Raw genomic sequence first — 27,013 nt, 5'->3', positions numbered from 1 at the left:
CACCACTGGCTTATTTTCACATCTTTCAATACCTTTGACCCTTGGAGATGTTACTTGCAAGCAGCCCAATCAAAACATGGCTAAACATACAAGTAAACATCAAAGTTCAAAGTAAATTTATTATCAAAGTGTATGTCACCAAATACCACCCTGGGATTCATTTTCTTGCAGGCATTCACAGTAGAACAAATGTAGCCCCCGGTAAGCCTCAGGCTCGCTCAGCTCGCTTTCGTCTAGGGGGAGCAGCCTTTGGCCCCACCAAACTGGGTAACCAAATTTGTGTGGATGCTGTGTGGTGTACCCCACACCGCCAAATAACAGACAATACACCATATGCGATTAAATGATTACACTTTATAGATCTTACTGGAACTATGTAATTAATAGAGATAAAATATAAAAGGAAAGTAAAAGGCGCCAAACTTATCAAAGTTCAACCACTTCATGCACAACAGTTGGAGCTTAAGTAACGGAGTCTTCTTTCCACTATTCGATCCCCTCCGACCTCCTCGACCCGCCGCCTGGGACCAACCATGGTGGTGGACCAGACGCTCCACACGAGTCTGTCTTTGGCTTCTCTCCTCGCTGAACACCTTGGACTCCCGCTCAGGGTTGGTCCCGCCGCCCAGTTTACAGCATCGGGTCTCCTCTCTTTGTCCCCCTTTGTCTTCTGCGCCAAAACCCCGTGAAACAATAGCTTACAGACACACAAGAAAGAATAACATCTATCCCAATTGGTTCATTTTTCCTCTTATCAATAATATAACCCAAACAAGCAGAGAGAGAGAGAGAATGAATTCCTTACATCGCAGTTAATTTTACAGAAAAGCCATTTTAATTATAACATAACAAAGAAGCCATTTTGTTAGCCTTCGCAGTAACATAAAAGAAGAAACCCATTACACACAAAAAAAGAAACAAATGGAAAAACTACACACAGAGACTGCCAACTAATGTGCAAAGGAAGACAAACTGTGCAAGTAAATAAACAAAAAAAACTCGTAGATAGATAACTTACTGAGAAGATGAGTTGTAGAGTCCTTGAAAGTGAGTCCATAGGTTGTGGAATCACATCAGAGTTGAGGTGAGAAAAATTACCCACACCGGTTCAGGAGCCTGATGGTTGAGGAGTAATAACTGTTCCTAAACCTGGTATTGTAGGACCTGAGCCTCCTGTATCTGCTTCCCGATGGCAGCAGTAAGAAGAAAACATGGCTTGGATGGTGGGGGCCCTTGATGATAGATGCTATGTCAAAAATGTGGGAAACTACAGGGACCATTCCCCCTGTAATTCCCTAATCCAGATGTTCCTCTCCACCAGCCACTTCCCCCTTTGTGGCACCTTTCCTGGCAGCTGTGGAAAATGCAGCACCTCCCCTTTAACCTCTTCCCTTCCACCAGACAGGGACCCAAAAAGTCATTCTAGATAAAGCAGAAATTCATTAGCGCTTCTAATTTGGTATCTTGTTTTTGGTGATGTGGTTGCTCCTGCACCAGAGAAACCAAATAGAGATTGGACAACTGCTTTGTGGGGCATCTGTATTCCGTCCACCAGCAATACAGAGGTTCCAACCACCTAATTCTATCTCCCAATGCCACTCCAACTGTTCTGTCTGTCAACCCAAACAATACCAAACGTAAGCTTAAAGAGCAGAATCCCATTTTTCTTCCGGTATGATGTAGCCCTCAAGATATACTACTGATTGTAACTACTTCACATCTCCACTTTTTCTGCTCCCAACAAATGTGTGCTTCAGTATGATTCTTTCTTTCTGTTCCAGCCTCCTGTTTTAAAAGTAATTGTTACCTTGACAACTTTGGTCTGTAACCTATCGCAAAGAAGCGAACGAGGATGAGAAGGGACTTGATAGTGGTGTGCAAGAAGATAGAGTGGACAACCAGAGACATTTCTCCAGGGCAAAAATGGCTAATACGAAAGAGCATAATTTTAAGATGATTTGTGGAAAGCATAGCGGTAGAGAGTTGTCAGTGCATGGAACGCACTGCCAGGCCTGGTGGTAGAGGCAGATTCATTTGGGACATTTTGGAGACTCTTGGGTACATTGATGAAAATTATGAGGTCCGTGCGTGAGTTCAAAGTAAATTTGTTATCAAAGTACATACATGTCACCGAAGATTCACAGTACATTCATTATCAAAGTATGTATGCAGTATACAACCCTGAGACTTCTCTTCCCACGGACGGCTACGAAACAAGGAAAAACAGGGAACCCGTTCAAAGAAAGCATGAAATGCCCAGCGTTTGGGAATGTTCGGTTCAATTTAGCACAGTGTCATTCACAGACTGCAGGGTGCAGAGCCAGCCTGCCCTGAACAAAAGCATAATTTAAAAAAGGAGCAAACAGAAATATATCGTAACATGAGCTGCCTTGTCCAATCCGCAAACCAAAATCCGTTAAACCTTGCCCAAGCCCCAAGGTTCCGGCACCAACCTGCGGTAGCATCAACAAGAGGGAGAGAGAGAGACGGTTCGAAGTCACATGCCTTCCTCCGGCTGGAGTGAGCGAGAGCGAGATAGGGACTGGTCACAGGCTGGCATCTTCCTCCAGCAACAGTGAGCGAGATAGGGACTGGTCACAGGCTGGCATCTTCCTCCAACAGCAGTGAGCGAGATGGGGACTGGTCACAGGCTGGCATCTTCCTCCAGCAACAGTGAGCGAGATAGGGACTGGTCACAGGCTGGCATCTTCAACAACAGTGAGCGAGATAGGGACTGGTCACACGCTGGCATCTTCCTCCAGCAACAGTGAGCGAGATGGGGACTGGTCACAGGCTGGCATCTTCCTCCAGCAACAGTGAGCGAGATGGGGACTGGTCACAGGCTGGCATCTTCCTCCAGCAACAGTGAGCGAGATAGGGACTGGTCACAGGCTGGCATCTTCCTCCAACAGCAGTGAGTGAGATAGGGACTGGTCACACGCTGCCATCTTCCTCCAACAGCAGTGAGTGAGATAGGGACTGGTCACAGGCTGTCATCTTCCTCCAGCAACAGTGAGCGAGATGGGGACTGGTCACAGGCTGGCATCTTCCTCCAGCAACAGTGAGCGAGATGGGGACTGGTCACAGGCTGGCATCTTCCTCCAGCAACAGTGAGCGAGATAGGGACTGGTCACAGGCTGGCATCTTCCTCCAACAGCAGTGAGCGAGATAGGGACTGGTCACAGGCTGGCATCTTCCTCCAGCAACAGTGAGCGAGATGGGGACTGGTCACAGGCTGGCATCTTCCTCCAGCAACAGTGAGCGAGATGGGGACTGGTCACAGGCTGGCATCTTCCTCCAACAGCAGTGAGCGAGAGAGACCTGTCAAACGCAGGCCGACGGTGCTGAGCATCTGTTTACCTTCTGCTCTTGTCCTTGTTATTTTCAATCTTCCTTGACACTTTAATTGACTGGAAATGGAGTTGGTCATGGGCTGCAGGCTTCTTGGGCCTCCAGGCCAGACACTTCGCTCAAAACCTCACCGACTTCCCTCAGAAACAACAAAGCGCCAGATCGCTCAATCGGTCCGTAAAAACAGTATCGAAGTGTAAACCGCAGGTTTCAATAGTAGTAGAATCGTATTTGAAGAAGAAGTAGTAATAGATGTAAAAGAAGTAGTTTTGTGAACTGTGTGAAGGATGTCACCTTTGGTCACGTATGCTACCCTGAGAGTCATTTTCTTGCAGGCATTCATAGTAAATATAAAGAAACAATAGAATCAATGAAAAACTGAACACAAAGACTGACAAGTAACCAAAAGACAACAAATTGTGCAAATACGTAAACAAAAACCAAATAATAAATAATATTGAAAACATGAGTTGTAGAGTCCTTGAAAGTGATTCTAGGTTGTGGACTCTACAGCTCGTGCTTTCAATATTATTTATTTATAATTATTAATTTCAATTTGTAATATGAAAAAGTAAAGGAGGGAAAGTTTATGATCTTCAATAGGTTAAAAGGTTGGCAAAAGATCGTGGGGCAAAGGGCCTGTACTCTGTTCTATGATCTAAATATTCCCCCTATTTTCTCCATCTTCATCTTCTCTGGAACTTACTGTCACATAATTATTTTCTCACTTTTCAAATCCATGACCTGAAATATTGACTGTGTTTCTCTCTCCACTGATACTGCTTGAATAGTATATCATAAACAACTTCCAGTAACTTTTCCCCCTCTTGCTTCCCTCTTCTTCAATTCCCCACTCTGGCCCCCCTCTTACCTCACCCACCTATTACTGCCCCTCCTCCTTCCCCTTCTCTCATGGTCCACCCTCCTCTCCTATCAGATTCCATCATCTTCAGCACTTTTCCACCTATCAGCTCCCAGCTTTACACTTTATCCTCCCCTCCACCAACCACTTACTTTCTCCCTCACCTGGAACCTATCACCTTCTAGCTTGTACACCTTCCCCTCCCCCACCTTATTCTGGTGTCTCCCCCTTTCCTTTCCAGTCCTGATGAAAGGTCTTGCCCTGAAATGTTCACTGTTTATTCATTTCCATTGATGCTGCCTGACCTGCTGAGTTCCTCCAGCATTTCAGTGTAGACCGAAGGGCCTGTCCCTGTGCTGTATGGTAACAGCGTTTTCAGTTTTTGTTTAGGAACTCCAGCATCTGCAATTTTTAGTTCAAGTTGTCTATCTTTGTGCCCGCCTGCTTCTGTGCAGTAAAGATGTCCTGTTTCCAGTGGTTAGTGAGAATGTAAAGCTCTTCAAATGTAGAGTATTTAGAATATGGATTCTCTGCTATGGGCCACATCATTGACTTCAGCTTCATAAACCATCTTGGGGGCCAGGGGGAGGATACCAACAGTTATTTGAAAGCTGGGGTCAAACAAAATAAGACCGTACAGTTTTTCAAGCCTCTGCCACCACTGAAGAGGATCATTGTCTTGACTCCACTTTGCTAACAATCTCTCCTTAAACTTTAATAGTACAAAACCCATCTTAGTGTTGGATAAAATGAATGAGCCATCACCCACTGCTCTCTAGGCTAGAGAACTTTAAAACTTAACAACAAATAAACCCCCCCCCGCCAATTCAGTTTGAAGCCGACTACCCTTGACACTGAGACTGACTCCGCTCAATATCTTTATCAGAGTGTTCCCTCTGAGGTGTCTACACACGCACATCTTTTGCTACTAGTGCACAAAAGCAATTCAAACTGCGCACAAAAGGTTGTCACCCTCTAGCTCGTTGGCATGTTAGTTATATTTCACAATCATACGCAATCGCATTTCCTTTTCCAGTTTCTGATTCGGGCGGCGTTGGTGATGCGGAGTTTGTGGTGATTTGTCTGCAGATTTTAGAACTATTTATGCTATTTTTATTGAAGAAATTGTTCAGTGCGCACATGTTGTTGTCACTGGGCAAAAAGATGGCACAGCACAAGATTTTTGTGCAGACTGGTCATTACAAATTAGAGGGGACATTGAATAGGGGAGAGGTCGAAGGTGAAAGAGCAGCTACCAAAGCAGTTCACGTCATGTAAAATTCACACCACTGATTAGACAAGAGGCCTATTTCTCAACTGCAATGTTCTTTAAATCCATGTATCTTTCAACATTATTCCATAACTGAGAGGAGAAAAGGAAGCATCTGCTTCCTGTTATACTTATTTATTGAGATACAGCGTGGGCTAGGCCCATTTGAGACACACCGCCCAGCAATCTCCGATTTAACCCTAGTCTAATCACAGGACAATTTACAATGACCAATTAACCTAGCAACTGGTATGTCTTTGGACTATGGGAGTAAACTGGACACCCAAATGGTCACGAGGAGGACATACGAATTTCTTACAGGCAGCAATGGGAATTGAACCCAGGTCGCAGGTACTGTAAAGCATTGTGCTAACCACTACACTATTGTGCTGCCCTGTACAAGGCCTGCCAACTTTTCATTCCTGCCAACTGGGCTGCAAAAAGGATGGACTCTACAACAAGCTCCTGGCATTTGTCAGGCAGCTCTGTGTGTCTTTGAATATAGGGAGAGGGGAAAATCAGGAAAGGATGTTTTATTTTACTTTATTGATGTTTTTTGACAAGGCTAAGCAGTTAAGTCTTCTCCCTAAGTCCATCACCCCTACTGGGGCGGATCCACCAACAGCTCTATTATCTTGTTCTGAAGGGTGATCAGCCCTGTGGTTTCCACTTTTACCACACAACTTCATAGGTCTTCTCGGCGAAGATCCTTCCTCTCCCAGGGATGGGTCTTTGGAGCTTCTGATAGTGTTTCTGTAGCTCTGGGTTTGTACAGGATGGGGTTATTAGCCCCATGCCCAACCCTCTTCCTCTCACAACCAGGCTGGGGACTGGCCATGGTGTAATTCAAGTCTCCTAGTGAACGATAAGTAAGTTTATAGAGGGGCCGGAGCTGCCGCGGTCAGAGATTGAAGGACCGAAGCTGTCACGGTAAGAGTAGTTAAGATTCAGAATATGAAGATGAAATTGTTGACCATTAAACTTTCTGACCAAGTTGGTTTTTGCGAACAACCATTGTCCTAGAAGGGGCTGAAATGAATAAGTGAGCAGAATGGATAAATCTTTTTGGGATAAAATCCATAGAATGCTAACTATAAGGCACTGACTGGAAAATCGGGTAACATTCAGTGAAATATATCATAAAGAATAACACATATAGTTTAGCATCTACCGGCTACAATTCAGCAGCAGGAATTTTCTGTTAAATAGCTTGAATTGAGGCTTTCAGTGAATGCTGTCCTTGATCACTTCCAAGACCCATTAGATAAAGTAGGTAGCAGGAATCTCTGACAGTCTGGCAATTTGTTTGATAAAAGGCCAAGTGTTTAATTCCACCACAAACCATCGGAGATAGGGTGGGTAAAAAGATAGCTTTAAAAGTAATTGAGAAAGTGCTGATGAGGAGAATTAGTGTCAGTCGGCTGAGGTGTTAAATGGAGTCCTTTAGGAGATGTTGTTTGAATGCTGTTGCTTTGCATTACCACAGTAGGAAGAATAGTAGAGACAGAGAATACAATGAAAGACCCATTGCAGGAATTTGATCTATAATGCCTTTGAGTAAGGAAATAACCAATTGAATTTAATGGCCTAATTTCATGATAAAGTGATGGTGCTTATAGCTGATTTTCTGAAATAAAAACAAAATTAATTGATCTTCAGTTTCTTTTTTCAAATATGCTCTCTCACAGTTAGAGTATTTTCTGTTTTTATTTCAGATTTCCATCACCTGCAGCATTTTACACTTTCTCATCTCCCACTATCAATTGCTGTAAGATGTTAGATCTGGGTGATACCCAAGACCCAGCAATAATGATGTCATTACGCCAGCCTAGCAACCAATCAGATTGAACTATCTTCACAGACAGCAAGCTAGAAAGTAAAAAAAACACAATTTTCAATTAATATTTAACACAAAATGAAAATGACTTGACGGAATAATAAAGAAACAGATGTGAAATGTGCATGCGATTATTTGGAAGCTTAATATTGAAATTTAATTTTAAATGTTTTCTTTATAAAAGTCAGAATGTTGAAGTAATTACCTGGGGTAACAGCGATCTGCACAACAGCAGATGTTGGATCTGGAGGAATGGAAAAATGCTGGAGGAATTCAGCCAATCGAGGGTGCTCCGCAGATTCTGCTAGAGGTTCAAAGTAAATTTACTATCGAAGTACATATATGTCACCATATACAACCCTGAGATCCATTTTCTTGTGGGCATTCACAGTAAATACAAAGAAACAGAGTAGAATCAATGAAAGTTGCACATCACAAAGACGGATGAAAGACTAATGTGCTAAAGAAAATAATCTGCAAATATTAAAGAGAAAAAATAAATAAACAATTAAATAAGCAATGAACATTCAGAAAGTGAGCTGTAGAATCCTTAAAAGTGAGTTCATGGTTTGTGGGAGCAGTTCAGTGTTGGGGTGAGTAAAACTGAGTGAAGTTATCCCCTCCGGTTCAAGAGTCTGTTGGTTGAGGGGAAGTAACTGTTCCTGAATCCAGTGATGTGGGACCTGAGGCTCCTGCTCTTCCTCCCTGATGGCAGCAGTGAGAAGAGAGCGTGGCCTGGATGCTGGGGGTCCTTGATGATCGATGCTGATTCCCTTCAACGGCGATCTATACAGATGCAACGCACACACCAGATACTGGAGGAACTCAGCAGGCCAGGCAGCATCTATGGAAAACAGTACTTTCTAACTCTAACCCTCATCTTTTTTTTTTCTCCAGTCCCGCTGAAGGGTCTCAGCACGAAACGTCAACTACAGTTCTTTCCATGGATGTTTCCTGGCCTGCTGAGTTCCTCCAGCATTGTGGGTGTGTGTTGCTTGGATTTCCAGCATCTGCAGATTTTCTCTTGTCTGTACAGATGTGCTGAATGGTGGGGAGGGCTTTATCCCTGATGGACTGGGCTGTATCCACTACACTTTGTAGGGTTTTCCATTCAAAGGTATTAGTGTTTCCATATCAGGCTGTGATGCAACCAGTCAGTGTACTTTCCATCACTACAGAATCATGTCAAAGTTCTAAATGACATGCCCAATTTTAGTAAACTAAGAAACTAGAGGCGCTAGTGCGCCTTATGCACTGGACCTAGGACAGATCTTCTGAAATGATAATGCCAAGGAATTTAAAGTTGCTAACGTTCCCCACCTCTGACTCCCTGATGAGGACTGGCACACGGACCTCCAGTCTCTTCCTCTTGTAGTCGATGATCAGCTCTTTAGCTTTGCTGACATTGAGTGAGAGGCCGTTCTTGTGGCGCTGCTCAGCCAGATTTGCAATCTCCCTAGTTTCCATTTTAACAATGAACACATTAAGGCTCACTTTTATTTCTCACTGCACAATCCTGAGCCAGTGTTCCAAGTAAAATACCCTTAGTGACCACTTTATTAGATACCTCCTGTATATGATAAAGTCACTTCTGAGTATACGTTTATGGTCTTCTGCTGCTGTAGCCCATCCACTTCAGGGTTCAACATGTTTTGCATTCAGAGATGCTCTTCTGCACACCTCTGTTGTAACTCTTGGTTATCTGAGTTATTGTCGCTGTCCTGACAGCTTGAACTTATCTGGCCATTCTTCTCAGACCTCTTTCATTAACCAGGTGTTTTCACCCACAAAACTTCTGCTCACTGTACGTCTTTTTGTTTCTTGTACCATTCTCTGTAAACTCCAGGGACTGCTGTACATGAAAATCCTGGGAGCTCAGCAGTTTCTCAGATACTCAAACCATCCCATGTGGCACCAATAATCATCCCACGGTCAAAGTCACTTAGATCACATTTCTACCTCATTCTGAAGTTCAGTCTGAACAACAGCTGAACCTCTTGAGCATGCCTACGTGCTCTTATGCATTGAGATGCTGCTGCATAACTGGCTGATTAGATATTTGCATTAACAAGCAGGTGTGCCAAATAACGTGGCTACCATATAGTGTTCAATAAATGAGAAGTCAAACAATTAAGTTGGCAGAGAAATACTTGTAACAAGCATAGAGCAAAGTAAGAAGTAATTTGACCTGAGTCTTTCCTCAAAGGCTTGCAGGTTATTCATTTTCAAAGTTTTTAATTAGTTTCTACTTCCCAATCTGCTCTTGGTTCATATGCATGTTTTGATGGTGAGTGCCAGGTTCAGAGTAAATGGATTATCAAAGTACGTTTATGTCATCCTGTACTACCTTGAGATTTACTTTCTTGCAGGCATTCAAGGTAGCACAAAGAAATAGAGTAGAATCAATGAAAAACTGCACACAAGCAAGGACTGACAATGTGTAAAAGAGCGATTAGGCCAGGGTTAAATAGGGGTTGCTAGCGGCATGGCTCACAGGGCTGGAAGAGCCTATTCTGTGCTGTATCTCAATGACTAAATAAATAATAAAGACAAACTCTGCAAATAAATAAATGGATAATAGATAACACTGAGAACATGAGGTGCAGAGTCCTTAAAAGTGAGTCCATAGGTTGTGGAATCAGTCCAGTGTTGAGGTGAGTGAAGTTACCCGCTGTGGTTCAGGAGCCTGCTGGTTGAAGAGTAATAGCGGTTCCTGAACCTGGTGGTCTGACTGCTTGCATAACCCGGCGCGAGGGTGCTTGCACTAGCGGACACTTCCAGCTGCCGACACTGCCCTGAGGGCTGGTTCCATGGCTTTCTTCCAACCTGCACTCCAACTGCACTGGCCGGACACGTGCGTCGAGAGCCGCGCAGCGACCAAGATAGTAGTTGGGAAGGAAACCTCTCATCGTCGGTATAGAGGCAGAAAGACTTTGTGTGAGCTGCACCTGTGCCTCTGGCGTTAACCAGTTAACGCCGTGTCACAGGATGGTGTCCAATCTCTTGCAAAGTCGCGTGCTTTCAGCCTCAGAGTGAGGATTTTGATCTCCCGGCACCACTCAGCTTCCTCTGAGAGTACAGGGTGGACTTCTTCGGTCTCCTTCTCGTCTTCTGCCTGGTTGTTCATTCACCATCTCGCCGTGTCTTGAAGACCTCCCAGTTGTGGTCCTCTCAGCATCTCGGCGTTGTAGTTCAGCAGACGCCACCCTGGCATATTTCCCCTGTGCACCCACCCCACTCACAAGGAGGAGAAGGACCTCTGCCTCACTCCTGATCAGGCACTCTGTGCAAGGTGGCCTCCTGTTGTAGGCTGAGTGAAGGGCACTGAGGAACCTCTTCATCAGTCCACCATTCCACACTTAGCCCTTAAGGGGGAAGTGAAGGGGTTAAAAGGTCAGTTCTGAGGTGAGAGTGAAAAGTGGTGTGAGGCAGGGAGTTGTATCTGGTGCATACAGATCGAAAAGCCCTAGACAGAGTGGACATGGAAAGGATGTTTCCTATAGTAGGGAAGTCTAGGACCAGAGAGCACAGCCTCAGAATAGAGGGGCGTCCATCTAGGACAGAGATGAGGAGGAATTTCTTTAGCCAGGGTGTGGTGAATCTGTGGAATTCATTGCCACAGATAGATGTGGAAGCTAAGTAATTGGGTTTATTTAAAGCAGATGTTGATCAGTTCTTGATTAGCAAGGGTGTCAAAGGTTACAGAGAGAAGGCAGAAGAATGGTGTTGAGAGGGGTAATATATCAACCACAATGGACCTCCTCTGTCTTATGGTCGCATGTGTGACTGAGTAAGCATAGAGACGTGGTCGTAGACATTCCATGCAGAAACGGGCCTTTCAGCCCAATTTGTCCATGCTGACAAGGGCGACATGACAGCATAGCAACTAGCGCAATTGCTTTGGGGCATCGGCGATCACTGATTGGGATTTGATTTCTGCCACTGTCTGTAAGGGGTTTGGACGTTCTCTCTATGATTGCAAAGGTTTCCTCTTGATGCTCTGGTTTCCTCCCTCATTCCAGCGGCTTATGGTTAGGGTTAGTAATTTGTGGGCATGCTATATTGACATCGGAAGTGTGGTAACACTTACGGACTGCCCACAGCACAATTGTCGGTCTGCGTGTTGGTCGTTGATGCAGAACAATGCATATTCCCCCACCTTTTTATTCTGGCGTCTTCCCCCTTTCCTTTTCAGTCCTGAAGAAGGGTTCTCGGTGCAAAACATCAACTGTTTGTTCATTTCCATGAATGCTGCCTGACCTGCTGAGAACCTCCAGTACTGATTTTGTGTGTGTGTGTGTGTGTGTGTGTATTTCACGGTTCGTTTTGATGCTTTGGTGTACATGTGATAAATAAAACTAATCTATTTTAAATCTAATCTGACCAAGGTTTCTGCCTAAAATAGTTCCATTTGCTCATATTTGTCTCATATTCCTCTAAACCTTTCCTAACCACCTTTCTATCCAAATGCCTTTTAAATGTTAATGTATGTGTGGGTAAATGAGTTTGCGTAAGAAAGCAGTAATCTTAGTTCTCTGGATCCCACCTTGATACATCTTGCAACATTGCTCCTTTGTCTGGGGACTCTCTCATTTTTCTCACTCAAGCCTCCTCTGGTGGATTTCCTCATTCTCTCCAGTGCAAGGAGCCTCTTTTCTGATACGTCTTTCATTCACCAGCTTCAGGAATTCAACAGCTTCGCGTAATGCACTCTCTCGCGCTCTTCCAAGGGCACAGCAGGCCTTAGCTTTTACACTTCTTGTGTTCACCCTCTAATTTCCCTATCAGCCAACATCTCCCCACACAACCTCGGCTTCACCCCATGAGGTATTCCCTTTCCTGCCCGCTATACAACTTGAAACACACTTGATTCCTTCTTTTCTCACTTCTGACAAAGGGTTCCTGAGCTGAAACCAGTTTCCAAGGTCAGATCCTTCATTCACTCAATCTCCACATCTGGTAATCAGGAGAGGGAGTGTTTGCCTCTGCCATCCTGAGGGCCTTTGGTATTCTAGCTGTGATTGTCAGGTGTTTGACGGTCTTCCTTTGTTTTAATGGGTTGTATTGGGTGTCCTTTGTTTTGTGGCTGCCTGTAAGGAGACAACTCTCAAGGTTGTATAAAATATACATACTTCGATAATAAATGTACTTCGAACTTAGAACTTGGAGCAGAGAGGAAGTTTAAGTGGCACTTCTCAGAGTTATTTTCCGAAATAAGGGACCAGCTACTCAGGTCAGCAATGAAAAGAAACTTCTTCACTCGGAAGGTAGTGAATGTATGGAACTCATTCCTCAGGAGTTGTCAAGTCTCAGCCTGTGAGTACAGTATATTCAAGATAGAGGTCATTTGATTTTTGGAGACAGAAAATCAGTGGACAGGGCTTACAGCAGGAAGGGGGTGTCGAAATAAAACATCAGCCGTGATCTTGTTGAAAGAGAGTTCAGTGTTGAGGTGAGTGAACTTCACTCAAGTCAACGATAAACTGATTCCACAACCTATGGACTCACTTTCAAGGACTTTGCATATCAAGTTTTCAGTATTATTTATGTAGTTGCAGTTGCACATTTTGTCCTCTTTTGCACATTGATTGTTTGTCTTTGTCTACAGCTTTTCATTGATTCTGTTGTATTTGTTTTACTGTGACTATGCGAGAATGTAAATCTCAGTAGTATACGGTGACATAAACATACTTTGATAATGAGCTTACTTTGAACTTTGACATTAGGCGCAGAAGCCTACTGACTTGCTTCTGACAGAAGAAAATCTGCAGACGCTGGAAATCCAAAGCAACGCACACAACATGCTGGAGGAACGTAAGAAATAGGAGCAGGAGTAGGCCATGCGGCCCATCGAGTCTGCCCCGCAACTCAGCAGGCCAGACAGCATCGATGGAAAAGAGTAAACAGTCAACGCTTTGGCCCAGATCCCTTCTCCAGGACTGGAAAGCAAGGGGAGAAGTCAGAGTAGGAAGGATTTGGGGGGAGGGAATGAAGAAGTACAAGGTGGCAGGTGATAGGTGATTTCAGGAGAGAGGGAGGGGGTGAAGTAAAGAGCTGGGAAGTTGATTGTTCTGTACCTACTGCTCGTGTGCTGTACAGGACTTTAATTTTTAATTGGCTGAATAGAGGCACTGTAAAGGCAGAGTTTATAGTGTCTCATTACCAGACAGCTCAAGGACCAAGGGGCTCAAATATGAAATTTTGGGCTGAAAATACAAAGCGGAATGTGAGGGGAAATCCACTTGCTCAGGGATTTGAAGTTCACCTCCTGGAATGATGGTGGATGCAGGATCAGTCAGGGCCTACAAAGGGGGTCACATCAGTCAGGAAAGGTACTTAGTATAATTTGCAGTGGGGAGAGCAAAGATCAGGGGAAAAAAGCTTCATCAGATTGTTGTACGGAAAATAGTGCACTTTATGCCAAAAGACTTTCATCTGTTCCATAATAATTCTAAGATTAAACCTCAGGAGAAATTACTGAATCTCTGTGCTCTGTATATCAACTCTCCCACCAAGCAGTGGGGCCATGAAGCAGCTGCATGTTATTTTTAATGTTGATATTAGGTTGTCAATAAGTATATTTGCATTGGCACTGAAGGAGAGTATTGCGAGATTTTTATTTCATTTGGAGATATGACATGGTAACAGACTCCTCTGATCCAAAGAGTCCGCGCTGTCCAATTACACTCATGTGACCGATTAACCTACTAACCCAATGCCTTTGGAATGTCGGAAGAAACCAGAGCACCCGGAGGAAATGCACGTGGTCAAGGGGAGAACGTACAAACTGCCTACAGATCGCGGCAGAACTGAGCCCGTATCGCTGGCACCGTGATAGTGTATCGCCAGCTGCTACTCTACCGCGCTGCCCCAAAATCCCTGCTCAACCCCCCCTCCAACACTCATTCCCTGAAGGCCAGGCAACATCCTCATAAAACACCTCTGTGCTCTTTCCGGCAAAAGTTTTCCTGCAACTGGCAAGACCAAGTGTTCAGGGAAGCAGTCTGGAGACTGTTTGTCAGGGGCAGTTCTGAGAACCAACACTAGGGCGACCCCAGGTATGGAGAGATCAATCAGATTAAAGAACCATGAATCGTACCATATGGAAACAAGCCATTCGGCCCCACTTCCCAGTGAGCGCTCTTCTGTAATAATCCCACCTCCCACGCTCTTCTAAGATTGGGACTCAACTTGCTGGAGGTTAGAAGAAAGAAATTGCATTGAATCATGCAGAGGGTAAATGCTGTAACAACATTTTCTCTGATAGGAGAGTACAGAGCCAGTGAGTTTGGTCTTAGAATCGGGAGAAGCCTATTTAAGACTGGGAAGGGGGATGAATTCCTTCTCTCAAAAGTTTGAGTGTAATTAAAGCTGAGTTACATAGATTTGAGGAATTCAAGCTTTATGGCAAAAAGTGTTTGAGTCAACCTATGACACGTTGCTGTGGAAAAGATTAAAGGGTCGATATTTTAGGCTAAGACCCGTCAACACGACTTCCTTTCTGGACGCTGCCCGGTCTGCTGAGTTCCTCCAGCATTTTGTGCTCTGAATTCCCGGCAGAATCTCTTGTGTTTATGACGTGTTGTTTCCGCCACTCCAGTTCCGAACGTCTCCCCTCCCAAACAAAGCACAAGCTTCCCGACGCAAGTGCGTAAGCTTATTACTGCTCTTCGAGCCGCAGATACCGAGCACGCAGTGAGATTTTCGAACACAGCTGCTGATATTAACTTACTTAGCGTGGCAACTCGGCCATCTCTTGCAAGCTGGTGTAAATGATCGGGTGGCCCTCGGGAGACCAGGAGTTCCCATACCAGCTTGGAGGTCAAGTTGCTGCAAAGCAGATAAGTGTATATTTGACCCGAATAGAAATGTACAGTACTGTACAAAAGTCTTGGGTGCATATACACATATAGCTAGGGTGCCTAGAGTTTTTGCACAAAGCTGTAGTAATCTTATGTATTGCACTGTACTGCTACCACAAAAAAGAAACAGATTTTGTGACGTAAGTGAGTGATAAACCTGATTCTGATCTGGGTCTCTATAGTCGACTGAGAGTGGGAAGGGGGCAGGGAGAGGGGAATCATGGTTAGGGAAAGGGAAGAGGGAAGGGAGTGGGAAGCAACAGAGGGACATTCTATAATGTTCAATAGACCGATTGCTTGACATCAAATGACCTTGCCTGGCGTCTCAGGGCTGGGGGTATCTGCACCCACGCCACCCCCCCTGCCCCGGGCACTGCTCCTCTGCCACCTGACCCACACCCCTCACGTGGCGCTCCACCCTGGCCAGTCCCAACATCCTTTGCTCCCGCCAGATTTACAAACCCGCTCTCCGCTCCATGTTGGCAAGTACAGTACTGTGCAAAAGTCTTAGGCACCCTTGCTATATGTGTGCCTACGACCTTTAGCACTGTACAGTAGCGCAGTATATCAATTATCTATTCTGCAGTGTTGGGTTTGTTGAAGAATCAATAATTGTACCTAAAATTTTAGGACTATCTTCAAAAGATTTTGACAAAAACTATTTACTATTTGCAAATGTTAGTTGGCATATTAGTTCTGGAATGAGAAAACTGCCTAAACACTTACGTTATGACAATGAATTGTCTCTGAGTGCTTTACCTCTGCAAGTATTGCTTTTGTTCAGTACACATCCCTTAGTTCCCTGCAGTTCGTTGCTCCGGCCCACAGATGGAATTACCTTGGATCACAGGGTCTGCTGCAGAAAATGGTGGGGGTTGAGATTATGTGCACAGAAAATGCCAGCGGCAGCTGAGGGGGATGCCAGCAATCCTGGAACGGAGCCAAGTGGCAGCTGCGGATACCGAATCACAATTATTAAAAGTCATATTGAATTGAAACATGAAAGATCAGAATCAGGTTTATTATCACTGGCATGTGTCGTGAAATTTGTTAACTTAGCAGCAGCAGTTCAACGTAATAATGTAGAAGAAGAAGGGGAAAAAATAATAAATAAGTAAATCAATTACAGTATACGTATATTGAATAGATTAAAAATCGTTCAAAAAACAATTAATATATTGTAGTCGCGCACAAATGCGCTACTAAAGAAACACACGGAGGCAGAGAGAGCTGAACTCAGGATGCCTTTACTGATTCAAAATCGCACACCCTCCCATGGGCCCCCGTGACCCGCGGGGCGGACGTGACGTCAGACTGTCCCCAGAAGGTCCGCCCCGAGCCGGTAGCTCCAAACACGCTACTGCGTGTCTGCCCGCAGCTCCCGATGGCGGTTCGAGTCCCGCGTGTGCGGGCCGCCACAATATAAAGAGTGAGGTGGTGTTCAAGGGTTCAATGTCCATTTAGGAATCCGATGGCAGAGGGGAAGAAGCTGTTCCTGAATCGCTGAGTGTGTGCCTTCAGCCTTCTGTACCTCCTACCTAATGGTAACTGTGAGAAGAGGGCATGTTCTGGGTGCAGGGGGCCCTTAATAATGGACGCTGCCTTCCTGAGACACCGCTCCCTGAAGATATCTTTGGAGGATGTCTTTCACACTTTGTAGGCTAGTACCCAAGATGGAGCCAACTAAATTTACAACCCTCTGCAGCTTCTTTCGGTCCTGTGCAGTCAGCCCCCCGCCCCCATAACAGACTCCAATTTCCACAGATATTCAGAAGTTCAAAGTTCGAAGTAAATTTATTATCGAAGTACATACACACTCAGTGGCCATTTTATTAGGTCCATTTGCCCGTTAATACAATTATCTAATTAACCAACCATGTGGCAGCAACTCAATGCATAAAAGCATGCAGATGTGGTCAAGAGGTTCAGTTGTTGTTTAGACCAAGCATCAGAATGGGAAAGAAATGTCAACTAAGTGACTTTGACTGTGGAATGATTGTTGGTGCCGGACGGGGTGTTTGAGCATCTCAGAATCTGCTGATCCACTAGGATTTTCACCCACAGCAGTCTCTAGAGTTTGCAGAGAATGTTTTTTAAAAACAAAAAGCATCCAGTGAGTGGCAGTTCTGTGGGTGAAACTGCTTTGACAATGAGAGAGATCAGAGGAGAATGGCCAAACTGGTTCAAGCTGACAGGAAGGCGACAGTAACTCAAATAACCGCACATTACAGTAGTAGTGTGCAGAAGAGCATCTCTGAATGCACAACACGCCAAACCTTGAAGTGGATGGGCTACAGCAGCAGAAGACCACAAACATGCAGTCAGTAGCCGCGTCATTTAGGTACTTTATGTGACTGATAAAGTGCTAACTAAATGTATGTCACCATATATTACCCAGAGATTATTTTTCTTGCGGGTATTCATGGTAGATACAAAACACAATAGAATCAATGAAAGACTACACACAAACAAAAACATCCAATGAATATTTCCAACAATTCTTGTTTTATTAGATGTGACATGGTCACAAGAGAACTTCATGCTTTTTCTTTGGCCAGTTATAATTTTGGCATTGCTGATACAAAGAAGATTTTCCCGTCTATCCATATCACTGTGGCAGCATTGTGGTGAGCTTACAGCAACAATCATCCAGAGACCCAGCAAATGAACTGGAGACTTCAGTCTGAATCCCAGTATGGTTGCTGGCAAAACGAAGTTCAAGAAATTAAACACAAATGGAATTAAAATGTTGGTATCACTATGAACCTACCAGATTATTGTAAAATAAAAAAAACAGAAAATGCATCACAAGGTTTCTTGAGTTCTTATTCTCTATCATTGTTCAAACAGTGCAAGGAATAAGAAGAAAGAGTTCTGAGAAGACTATATTATGCAATTGGGCACAATGATGTACCTATCTCAACTTGGGCTTAGTTACCACCACTCAACCATCAGGCTCTTGAACCAAGGGGGATAGTTTCACTAGCCGCATCATTGAAATGTTCCCACAGCCAATGGGCTCCCTTCAAGGACTCCTCATCTCATGTTCTCGATAATTATTGCAATTTATTTAAATCTGCATTTGCACAATTTGTTGCCTTCTGCACTCCGTTAGATTGCCTTAGTTGGGTGGTCTTCCATTGATTCTGTTATGATTGCAGTTCTATGGATTTGTTGAGTGTGCCCACAAGATTTGTATATGGTGACATATATGTACTTTGATAATAAAATTTACTCTGACTTTGTACTTTGGATAGAGTGCAGGAAATAGCAGGGGCCAAATGAGTAATTTGTATACTTTGTGTGGATTTCTTTTCATTGCAAGACAAAAGATAAGTCTACTTGCCTTGACAAAAACCAGCGAGTTAATTTTGATCATTACAGTTTTAGCAAAAATATTCTTTGCTGATAAGTGAAAAATCTTTTTACTCAACAGCATGCTGCCCTGTGACTCCATGCCCCATGAAGTTAAATTAGCACAGCAAATAAATCAGATGTTTGGACCAAAAGGTAGTGAAAACGCCTATGATCTTGCTTTAGATCTTCACAACACAACAGCCAACATGGGGAACTGTCTGATCTTGAAGACCTGCAATGATGATTTTACCATTCAGCTGATTAATTACATCAAGGTAGGTGCTCCTGTTGTCACTGTTTAACTAGGCTTTGACAGTTCACACACATTCCTCAACCACACTTTATTTACTAGTGCACAAGGGGAACTGTGTGGCCCCTGTCACCTACCCTGTTCTGAATTCTGAACAGAGAAATGCCAGCTTTATACAGAATTGGCTGGCAGTTGCAGATATTGACCATTTGGTAAACTGTGTATCCTTGAATTCCGTACTTGCAAGATCAATTGTCATTCACAATACTAGTGTTAAAAGTCAATAGACATTACAACCTAACAACTGATGATAAGTTAGTAAAGTAATTGTCCCTTAGTTGGCGTGTATTTTTCATTCTTCTGTAACTTCCAGTAATTCCCCCCGCCTCTCCTTCACCGTTCCCCGTTCTTGTTTCCTGCTCACACCTTCTCTTCTCACCTGCCCATCCCCTCTCTCTGGTGCTTGTCTCCCTTCCCTTCCTTCCATGGCCTTCTGTCCTCTCCTGTCAGATTCCCCCTTCCCCAGCCCTTCATCTCTTGCACCGATCAACTTCCCAGCTCTTTAATTCACCCCTCCCCTGCCCCCCCGCTTTCTATCTGTCACCTGCCGCCTTGTACCACTTCCTCCCTGTCCCCCCACCACCTTCTTATTCTGACTTCTCTTCCTCCTTTCCAGTCCTGACGAAAGGTATCGGCCCAAAACGTCGACTGTTTACTCTTTCCCGCTGGCGCTGCCTGACCTGCTGTTGCATTTTGTGTGCGTGTTGCTTCCATTACATTCTTATCTTGTCTCCGTACGCCCAGTGGCTCCAGCTGCCTGCTGTGCAAAGGGAAGCTTTGTTCTTCATAAACCTTTCTTGCCTGGGCTGTCTGCAGTCAGTCCTTGCCTGGACATTATGTTAACCGCTCCATGCTCCCAGTGCTTGTGCTGTGCGTCTTCGCTTTTCATTTCTTCAGTCAGAAGTGCCGATGGGTTAAGTAAGTAAATGGTAAAAGTATGGATTAACTGAAAGAAGAGCTAGTAAGAGATTTGAAAGTGGGAGGGGGAGGGGGAGATCCAAAATGATAGGAGAAGACAGGAGGGGGAGGGATGGAGCCAAGAGCTGGACAGGTGATTGGCAAAAGGGATACAAGAGGATCATGGGTAAAAGTATGGTGAGGGACTGGTACAGTGAAAACCCTAATGCTGCTGTAGATAAGATTTGCTTTGTATGTCTACCTTGCCATATCTCTGCAAATGATAATGAACTCCACTTGACTTAACAGAGTCAGGTGGGGTTCACCGGGGAGCCACGGTAGCATTGCACTTAGCTCAACTCAACTACAGCTCGGAGTTCAGAGTTCAATGCTGATGCTGTCTATAAGGAGTTTGTATGCCCTTCACGTGAGCGCAAGGGTTTCCTCCAGATGCCCTGGTTAAGAGGTACTGGTTAGTAGGTTAGTTGGTCATTGTAAATGGCCCCATGATTAGGCTGGGGTTAAATAGATGGGTTGCCAGGCAGCGTGCCTTAATAGGCTAGAAGAGCCTGTTGTGCTGTATCTCTTGAAAGTATTTTTTATATACAATAAATAAATCTTAAGTGAGCTTATGAATGAGGATAGATTGCAGAGTTACATGGGGAAAGGAAAAGAAAAAATGGAACATAGAACAGTATAGCACAAGAACAGGCCCGTAAGTCCCCAATGTCTGTAGCAAGCATGATGCCAGATTATACTAACCCACTCTGCCCGCACTGGTCCTTATCCTTTGGTTCCCTGCATGTTCATGAATGCCACTATCATACCTGCTTTCACTACCACCCTGGCAGTTCATTCCAAGCACCTACCACTCTGTTTCTTCCAAAACAAATCTTGCCCAGCACATCCCCTTCAAAACCTGCTCCCCTCACCTTAAATCTGTGCCCTCTAGTATTCAACATTTCTACATTGCGGAAAGAATTGCGAGTGTCCCTGCCTCTCATAATTCAATAACCTTCCATTAGATCTCCCTTCAGTCTCCAGTGCTGCTGAGAAACCAGTCCAAGTCTGTCCGATGGAAGGAAATCAGTCAGGAGAATACAAAAACGGGAAACCTCCTTGAACTGCAGGACAATCCACTCAGAAAGGACTTCAGAAAAAAGATTCAAAAAACTTTATTGTCATTCTAACCGTACCTCAGCTCTGCAGGGCAGAATGAGACAGCATTTCTCAGGAGCAGTGCAATCATAACATAACAAACGCAACACTAAATAATAAACATAACAATAAATAGTTAAACACAACAGCCACATGTCAGTTAAAATCAAGTTATAAGTGTCCAGTGCAAGTTAAAAGTGTCCAAAGCAGAGTCAGGTAGAGCAGCTATTTAGCAGTCTGACTGCCTGTGGGAGGAAGCTGTTTAGTAGCCTTGTGGTTTTAGTTTTGATGCTCCTGTAACGTTTGCCTGATGGAAGAACAAACAGTTCATGGAGAGGGTGTGAGGGGTCTTTAATGATGTACCGTGTCTTCTGGAGGCATCGACTCTGAAAGAGGTCGCACATAAAGCAGACATTCTTTGAAAATGGAACTAAGTTAAACTATACAATAAGACTCTTTACTTCCAGATGTATTTTTCCATGGGCATGTGGAGCAAATTTAACATCTAAACAATATGATCTTTCCTGTCTAGAATACGCTGGCATTTAGTAACTGTCACGTGCTTCTGCTCGATAACCCCGCCATTCAATATGGTGCACTAAGAATGGTTGCAAAGCACTCTATAGGTAAGCACTGAATTCCAAAGTGTGTGAACGTCTTGGCAAGAAAGATGATGATTACTGGTGGGGAAAACTGCTTTTGTCAAAGAACAGAAATTCAATTACCTGGAAGTTGATCTCTGGTCTGGGGTTGGGGGGGAGATGGTGCTGTACAATGCAGGAGTTAGCAACCTTGCTAACTAGGTTTGTCCTGTGTGACAACTGTGACCATACTTCAAAAGCACTTTGACAAATTAGAAACTTCTGTACACTCCATCCGACCTTCCGAATTAATTCCATTGAAGCACCAATAAGAATTGTAATACACTTAGTGCTACTTACGGGGGATGATTTTCGATACTGATCATTTCGTTGGTCATCAAGTTCAAGTTTATTGTCACCTGACTGTACGTGTGTGTGTGTGTGTGTGTGTGTGTGTGTGTGTGTGTGTGTGTGTGTGTGTTTGTTTATTTCTCCGGACCATGTTGTACCCACAGAACACTAATCACACACCGAACAGAAAATAAAATATTATCACAACTAAGTTAATAAAATATAACTCAAACTGCCTGTAGTGTGGCTCTCTGCCCTAGTGACAAGATCTTGGTGGTGGCAGGGTATCCATCAGTCTCACAGCCCAAGGGAGGAAGCTGTTACCCAGTGTGGCAGTCCCAGTCCTGATGCTCCCGGACCTCCTTCCTGACCGTAGTGGCTGAAAGAGATTGTGTGACGGGCGGTAGGGATCGCCAACAATGCATCAGACCCTTCGTGTGCATCACCCCCCGGTGAATGTCATGAAGAGGAGGGAGAGAGGTCCCTGTGATCCTCCTCGTTGGGCTTATTGCTCCTGATTTTAGTCATGAAATTTGGTGCTCTATGGCAGCAGTACAGTGCAGGCAAGACAAACTACTATACTAAAATAAATAATGTAAAAGAGGAATAAGAGGGTAGTGTTCATGGACCATTCAGAAATCTGATGGCAGTAGAGAAGACATTGCACTTGGGTCTTCAGGCTCCTGTACTCCTCCATGATAGGTAGTAGTGAGAAGAGGTCATGCCCCGGGTGGTGAGGGTCCTTAAGGATGGACACTGCCTTTTTGAGGCACCACCTTTTGAGGATGTCTTCAATGGCGGGGAGATTTGTGCCCGTGATGTAGCTGATTGAGTCAATAACCCTGTGAAGCCCCTTGCTTTGGTGCCTCCATACCAGATGATGATGGAACCAGTCAGTAGAAATTTGCTAGGGTTTTTGCTGGTGTATCAAATCTCCTTAAACTCCTAATGAAGTGGAACCATTGACATGCCTTGGCTGATGCCCAGGAACTTGAAACGGCTCTTCATTCCCATTGCTGGCCCTTCAATGAGGATTGTTGTGTGTTCTCCCAGCCTGAAAACCACGTTCAGTTCCTTGGTCTTGCTGACATTGAGTGCAAGGTGGTGGTGACACCACTGGGCCAGCTTATCGATTTCGCTCCCGTACACTTCCTCATTGACTTCTGCAATTCTGCCAACAGCAGCGGTGTCATTGTGAATTTATAGATGGCATTTGAGCAGTGCCTAGCCACGCAGTGATGAGAGTAGCAAGAGTATAGCAGGAGGCTAAGCATGCATTTGTCAGGTTAATCACGTACTGTACCGGCCTTGAACGAAAACACGGGCTGTATTGATATAGTGTCTCCTGCAATTGTGGAATATGTCAAGAAGCTTTATAGCCTATGAACTACTCTTGGAATATAGGCACAGTTGTCATCTAGGATTGATCTGGTAAGTGAAGTGTGCTATCTTCTGCATTGTAGAAAGATTATGGATTTAGTGCCCGTAAGATTTTTTTCCTGACAGTACATATTGGATATTTGCCTCCACTAATGCTTGTTTTGACTCTTTAAAGTTCAAGGTAAATTTATTATCAAAGTACATATATGTCAGTATATACAACCCTGAGATATATTTTCTTGCAGTCCTACTCAGTAAATCCAGTGACCATAATGGAATCAAAGAAAGATCGCACCCAGCAGGGTGAAGTTAGTGTGTAAAAGGCAACAAACGGCGCAAATACAAAAAGAAAAAAGAAATAATAATAATGAATAAATAAGCAATAAATAGAGAACATGAGATGAAGGGTCCTTGAAAGTGAGTCCATAGATTGTGGGAAAAGTTCAGTGATGGAGCAAGAGAAGTTGAATGAAGTGATCCCCTCTGGTTCAGTTATCAGTAATAACTATTCCCGAACCTGGTGGTGAGAGTCCTGAGGCTCCTGTATCTTTTTTCCTGAAGGCAGAGAGCATGATCTGGGTGGTGGGGTCCCTGTTGACAGATGCTGCTTTCCTGCAACAGCACGACGTGTAGATGTGCTCAATGGTGGGGAGAGCTTGCTCGGCTGTATCCCTGCTCTTTATCACCTATGTTCTATGTTTAGTGGGTGACAGAAGTATAATAAATAATTGCAGTAAGTATGCTTGCAGATAGAAATGCTAACTTGGTGGTTGTGAATGACGTGCCTCAGGCAATGTATACCAGAGTCCTAGTATTTCATATCATGACTTTGGCAACCTACAACACAATCCCAAAGCATTTCATGCAAATTAGACACTTGGATATTCATGTATAGCCTGAGTTATGATGTAGGAAAATATGGAAGTCTGTTACTAGACAACAAACTTCTCTGCATGCTCATTAAGGCCAAGGGGAGCACAGTAACAAAGTGACAATATTCCCTCTGATATTGTTTTACATTTTGCATGGACCAACCATTACTCTGAGGACGGGTGACCCCAGCCATTATCAGTACTCTTCCAGGACTTGTGATATGCACCAGCTGCTCATACAACCATCCACCACCTGTTCCCAGAGCTCCACGTGACCCTGATCAGGGGCTAAGCAGAGGGATGGAGTGCCTTATGCCTCCTTTGGTGGAGACATATCTCCCCACCTCTCAAGATCAGAGAAACAAACAATAGCAATCTACACTCAGTAACCACATCCCCGTCCCCGTCCCTGTCCCCCGCCCTTATGAATCTCAGAGTTGTATACTGTATACATACTTGGATAATAAATGTACTTTGAATTTGGATTTAAAATGTGATCTAAGTGACTTTGTGGAATGATTGTTGGTGCCAGATGGGGTGATTTGAGTATCTCAGTAATGCAGATCTACGGAGAGTTTACAGAGAATGTACAAAGAACAAAAAATACATCCAGTGAGCGGCAGTTTTATGGGCAGAAGTACCCTGTTATGAGAGAGGTCAGAGGAGAAAGGCCAGACTGGTTGAAGCTGACAGGAAGGTGACAGTAAACCAAAATAACCATGCGTGACAAGTGGTGTGCAGAAGAGGGTGCATCTCCGAACGCACAACATGTCGAACCTTGAAATGGATGGGCTACAGCAGCAGAAGACCACACCAGGTTCCACTCCTGTTCCTAATAAAGTAGCCAATGAGTATTATTCTACTTTATATTAAGATTCTGACCATTAAGGTTCTTGCCAATTGAAAGAGTTGGGCTTGGAAGCCTTGCTGCATGAGTAAATGCAAGTCCTGTGCAGAGAAAGTGTAACTTTACCCCTGTGATGTTGTGACCGTGTATTACTGAAAGTTGCCTTTTATGGATCACAACTGCACAAAACCTCTTCCATGCAATGTCAGTGCAGAACGAGCTGCCAGTAGTGGTGGAGATGTGGGTTCAGCTGGAACTTTTAAGAGAAGTTTAGGTAGATACATGAATTTGGCCATTTGTTCCATTGAGTCTGCTCTGCCATGCGTATGGAGAGCTGCAGTCCAGTGGGCGTCGATGGGACTAGGCCGGGTGACAGTTCAACATGGACTAGATGGGTTGAAGGGCCTGTGTGTGAGCTGTAGTACTCTATGACTCTTCCCTGAACTGGTCCCTGTGTTTCAGTCATACTCTAAAGCTATGCAGGAGTACAGTGCCCGGCAGATGAACAGATGTTGTCTCTGTCTCTCTCTACCCCTCTTCCCTCCCCCCACCTCTCCCCCCCACCTCTTCCCCCCCTCCTCTTCCCCCCCTCTTCCCCCCCCCCACGTGCTCTCGCCCTCTCTCACACACTCACTCATTTTACAGGAGGCAGTGCAGAACGATCACATCAGCTTTAATGGGTTGGGAGATTTGCCAAGGCGTAGTCCTGCTGTGGCTGCATCTGCCTCAGATCAAACCACCTCAAACATACACCAGCTATCACATGAGGGATTAAGCACAAGATGAACAGTACAGGATAGCCAGGCTATCCAGTTAAAATACAAGGAATCACAAACATGAGAAAATCTGGAAATCTAAAATGCTGCTGGAACTTGGCAGGCTAGGCAGCATCTATGGGAAGAGATAGTTGGTGTTTCGGGTCAAGACCCTTTATCAGGACTGGGGGAAAAAAAGATGAGATGTCAGAGTAAGAAGATGGGGGGAGGGGAGGAAGAAGATGTGTGGAAACTTTGCTTCAAGTTAAAAGTGGACTCTTTCATGGTATTAGGAAGGAGTGGAAATTGAGCTGCACAGACACAGTAGAAATAGGGCAAGATGTGTGCCAGCTCAAAGAGAAACACTGTATTGGAGCAAAACCAGATGAAGCTGGTAATGGATCAATGGGAAAACCAGACAGGTTCCTCTCAATAATACACAACATGTGCCAGTTAAAGCAGTGTGCAGATTTCTCTGCAAAGAGGAGGTGAGAGCAGATCAAACAATGAACCAGAAAATAGATTCTTCCCTTTCACGATTGAAATTTGTTTCCCCTTTTTTCTAGTATGCCTCCTCACAGTCTTGAGGGTTGGAGTCTGCAGGAGCAGAAATAATAAGAATGGAGGTTTAGCCAGTGCAGAGTAATATCCTTGGTTGATATCAGAACAAAGTTCATTGCAATTGCACTGGCGCTTGGAGCTCATTTCTTTGCTGCATGGATTTCTGTGTAGTTGTACGTTAGACACACTTTGCCAAACCATCTCTGTGATCTGACATGGTCCTTTATGAAAACTTCACCTCAGTACACTTTATGATAAATTGAGTAGCTGAATTTTGAAAGTTTCTCACACCCCAAGGGGTAGGCTTTGCCTTTTCCTGCTGTTTCCGGCCTTGCCCTCTGCAAACCAACGACTGAAAACAGGTCCAGAGGAGGTTCACTAGAATCGTCCCAGGGATGAAAGGGTATGAGGAGTGATTGATAGCTCTGGGCGTGTACTCACTGGAATTTTAGAATTCGATATGAAACCTATCAAACATTGAAAGACCTTGATACAGTGCACTTGGAGGGGATGTCTCCTGTTGTGGGGGGTATCTAGAGCCAGAGAGCATAGCCTCAGAATACAAGGACTTCCATTTGGAACAGAGATGAGGGGGTGAATCTGTGGAACTCATTGCCGCAGACAGCTGTGGAGGCCAAGTATTTAAAGTGGAGGTTGATAAGTTCCTGTTTAGTAAGGGTGTCAAAGATTAAGGGGAGAAGGTGGGAGAATGAGGTCGAAAGGAAAAATAAATCAGCCATGATGGAATAGTGGAGCAGACTC

At 44.4% G+C, this 27,013-nt stretch overlaps 2 protein-coding genes across 3 annotated transcripts in view; one reads left to right on the top strand and one right to left on the bottom strand.

The window, feature by feature from the left end:
• The window catches only part of LOC134336797 (spermatogenesis-associated protein 22), a 113,107-nt gene extending 97,746 nt beyond the window's left edge, over positions 1-15,361 (bottom strand). For both annotated transcript variants that reach the window (XM_063031262.1, XM_063031264.1), the window contains exon 1: positions 1,019-15,361. The gene's annotated coding sequence lies outside the window, so the exon portion shown is untranslated. The remainder of the gene's footprint in view (positions 1-1,018) is intronic.
• aspa (aspartoacylase) overlaps positions 1-27,013 on the top strand; it is a 47,046-nt gene that overhangs the window by 3,136 nt on the left and 16,897 nt on the right. The window contains exons 2-3 of the mRNA XM_063031271.1: positions 18,619-18,814; positions 21,437-21,530. Of these exons, the coding sequence (XP_062887341.1) occupies positions 18,619-18,814; positions 21,437-21,530 (290 nt within the window). The remainder of the gene's footprint in view (positions 1-18,618; positions 18,815-21,436; positions 21,531-27,013) is intronic.

This window comes from Mobula hypostoma, chromosome 23, assembly GCF_963921235.1.
Source record: "Mobula hypostoma chromosome 23, sMobHyp1.1, whole genome shotgun sequence".
In the NCBI taxonomy this organism is placed as follows: Eukaryota; Metazoa; Chordata; class Chondrichthyes; order Myliobatiformes; family Myliobatidae; genus Mobula; species Mobula hypostoma.
This window is presented reverse-complemented; position numbering and strand designations above follow the sequence as displayed.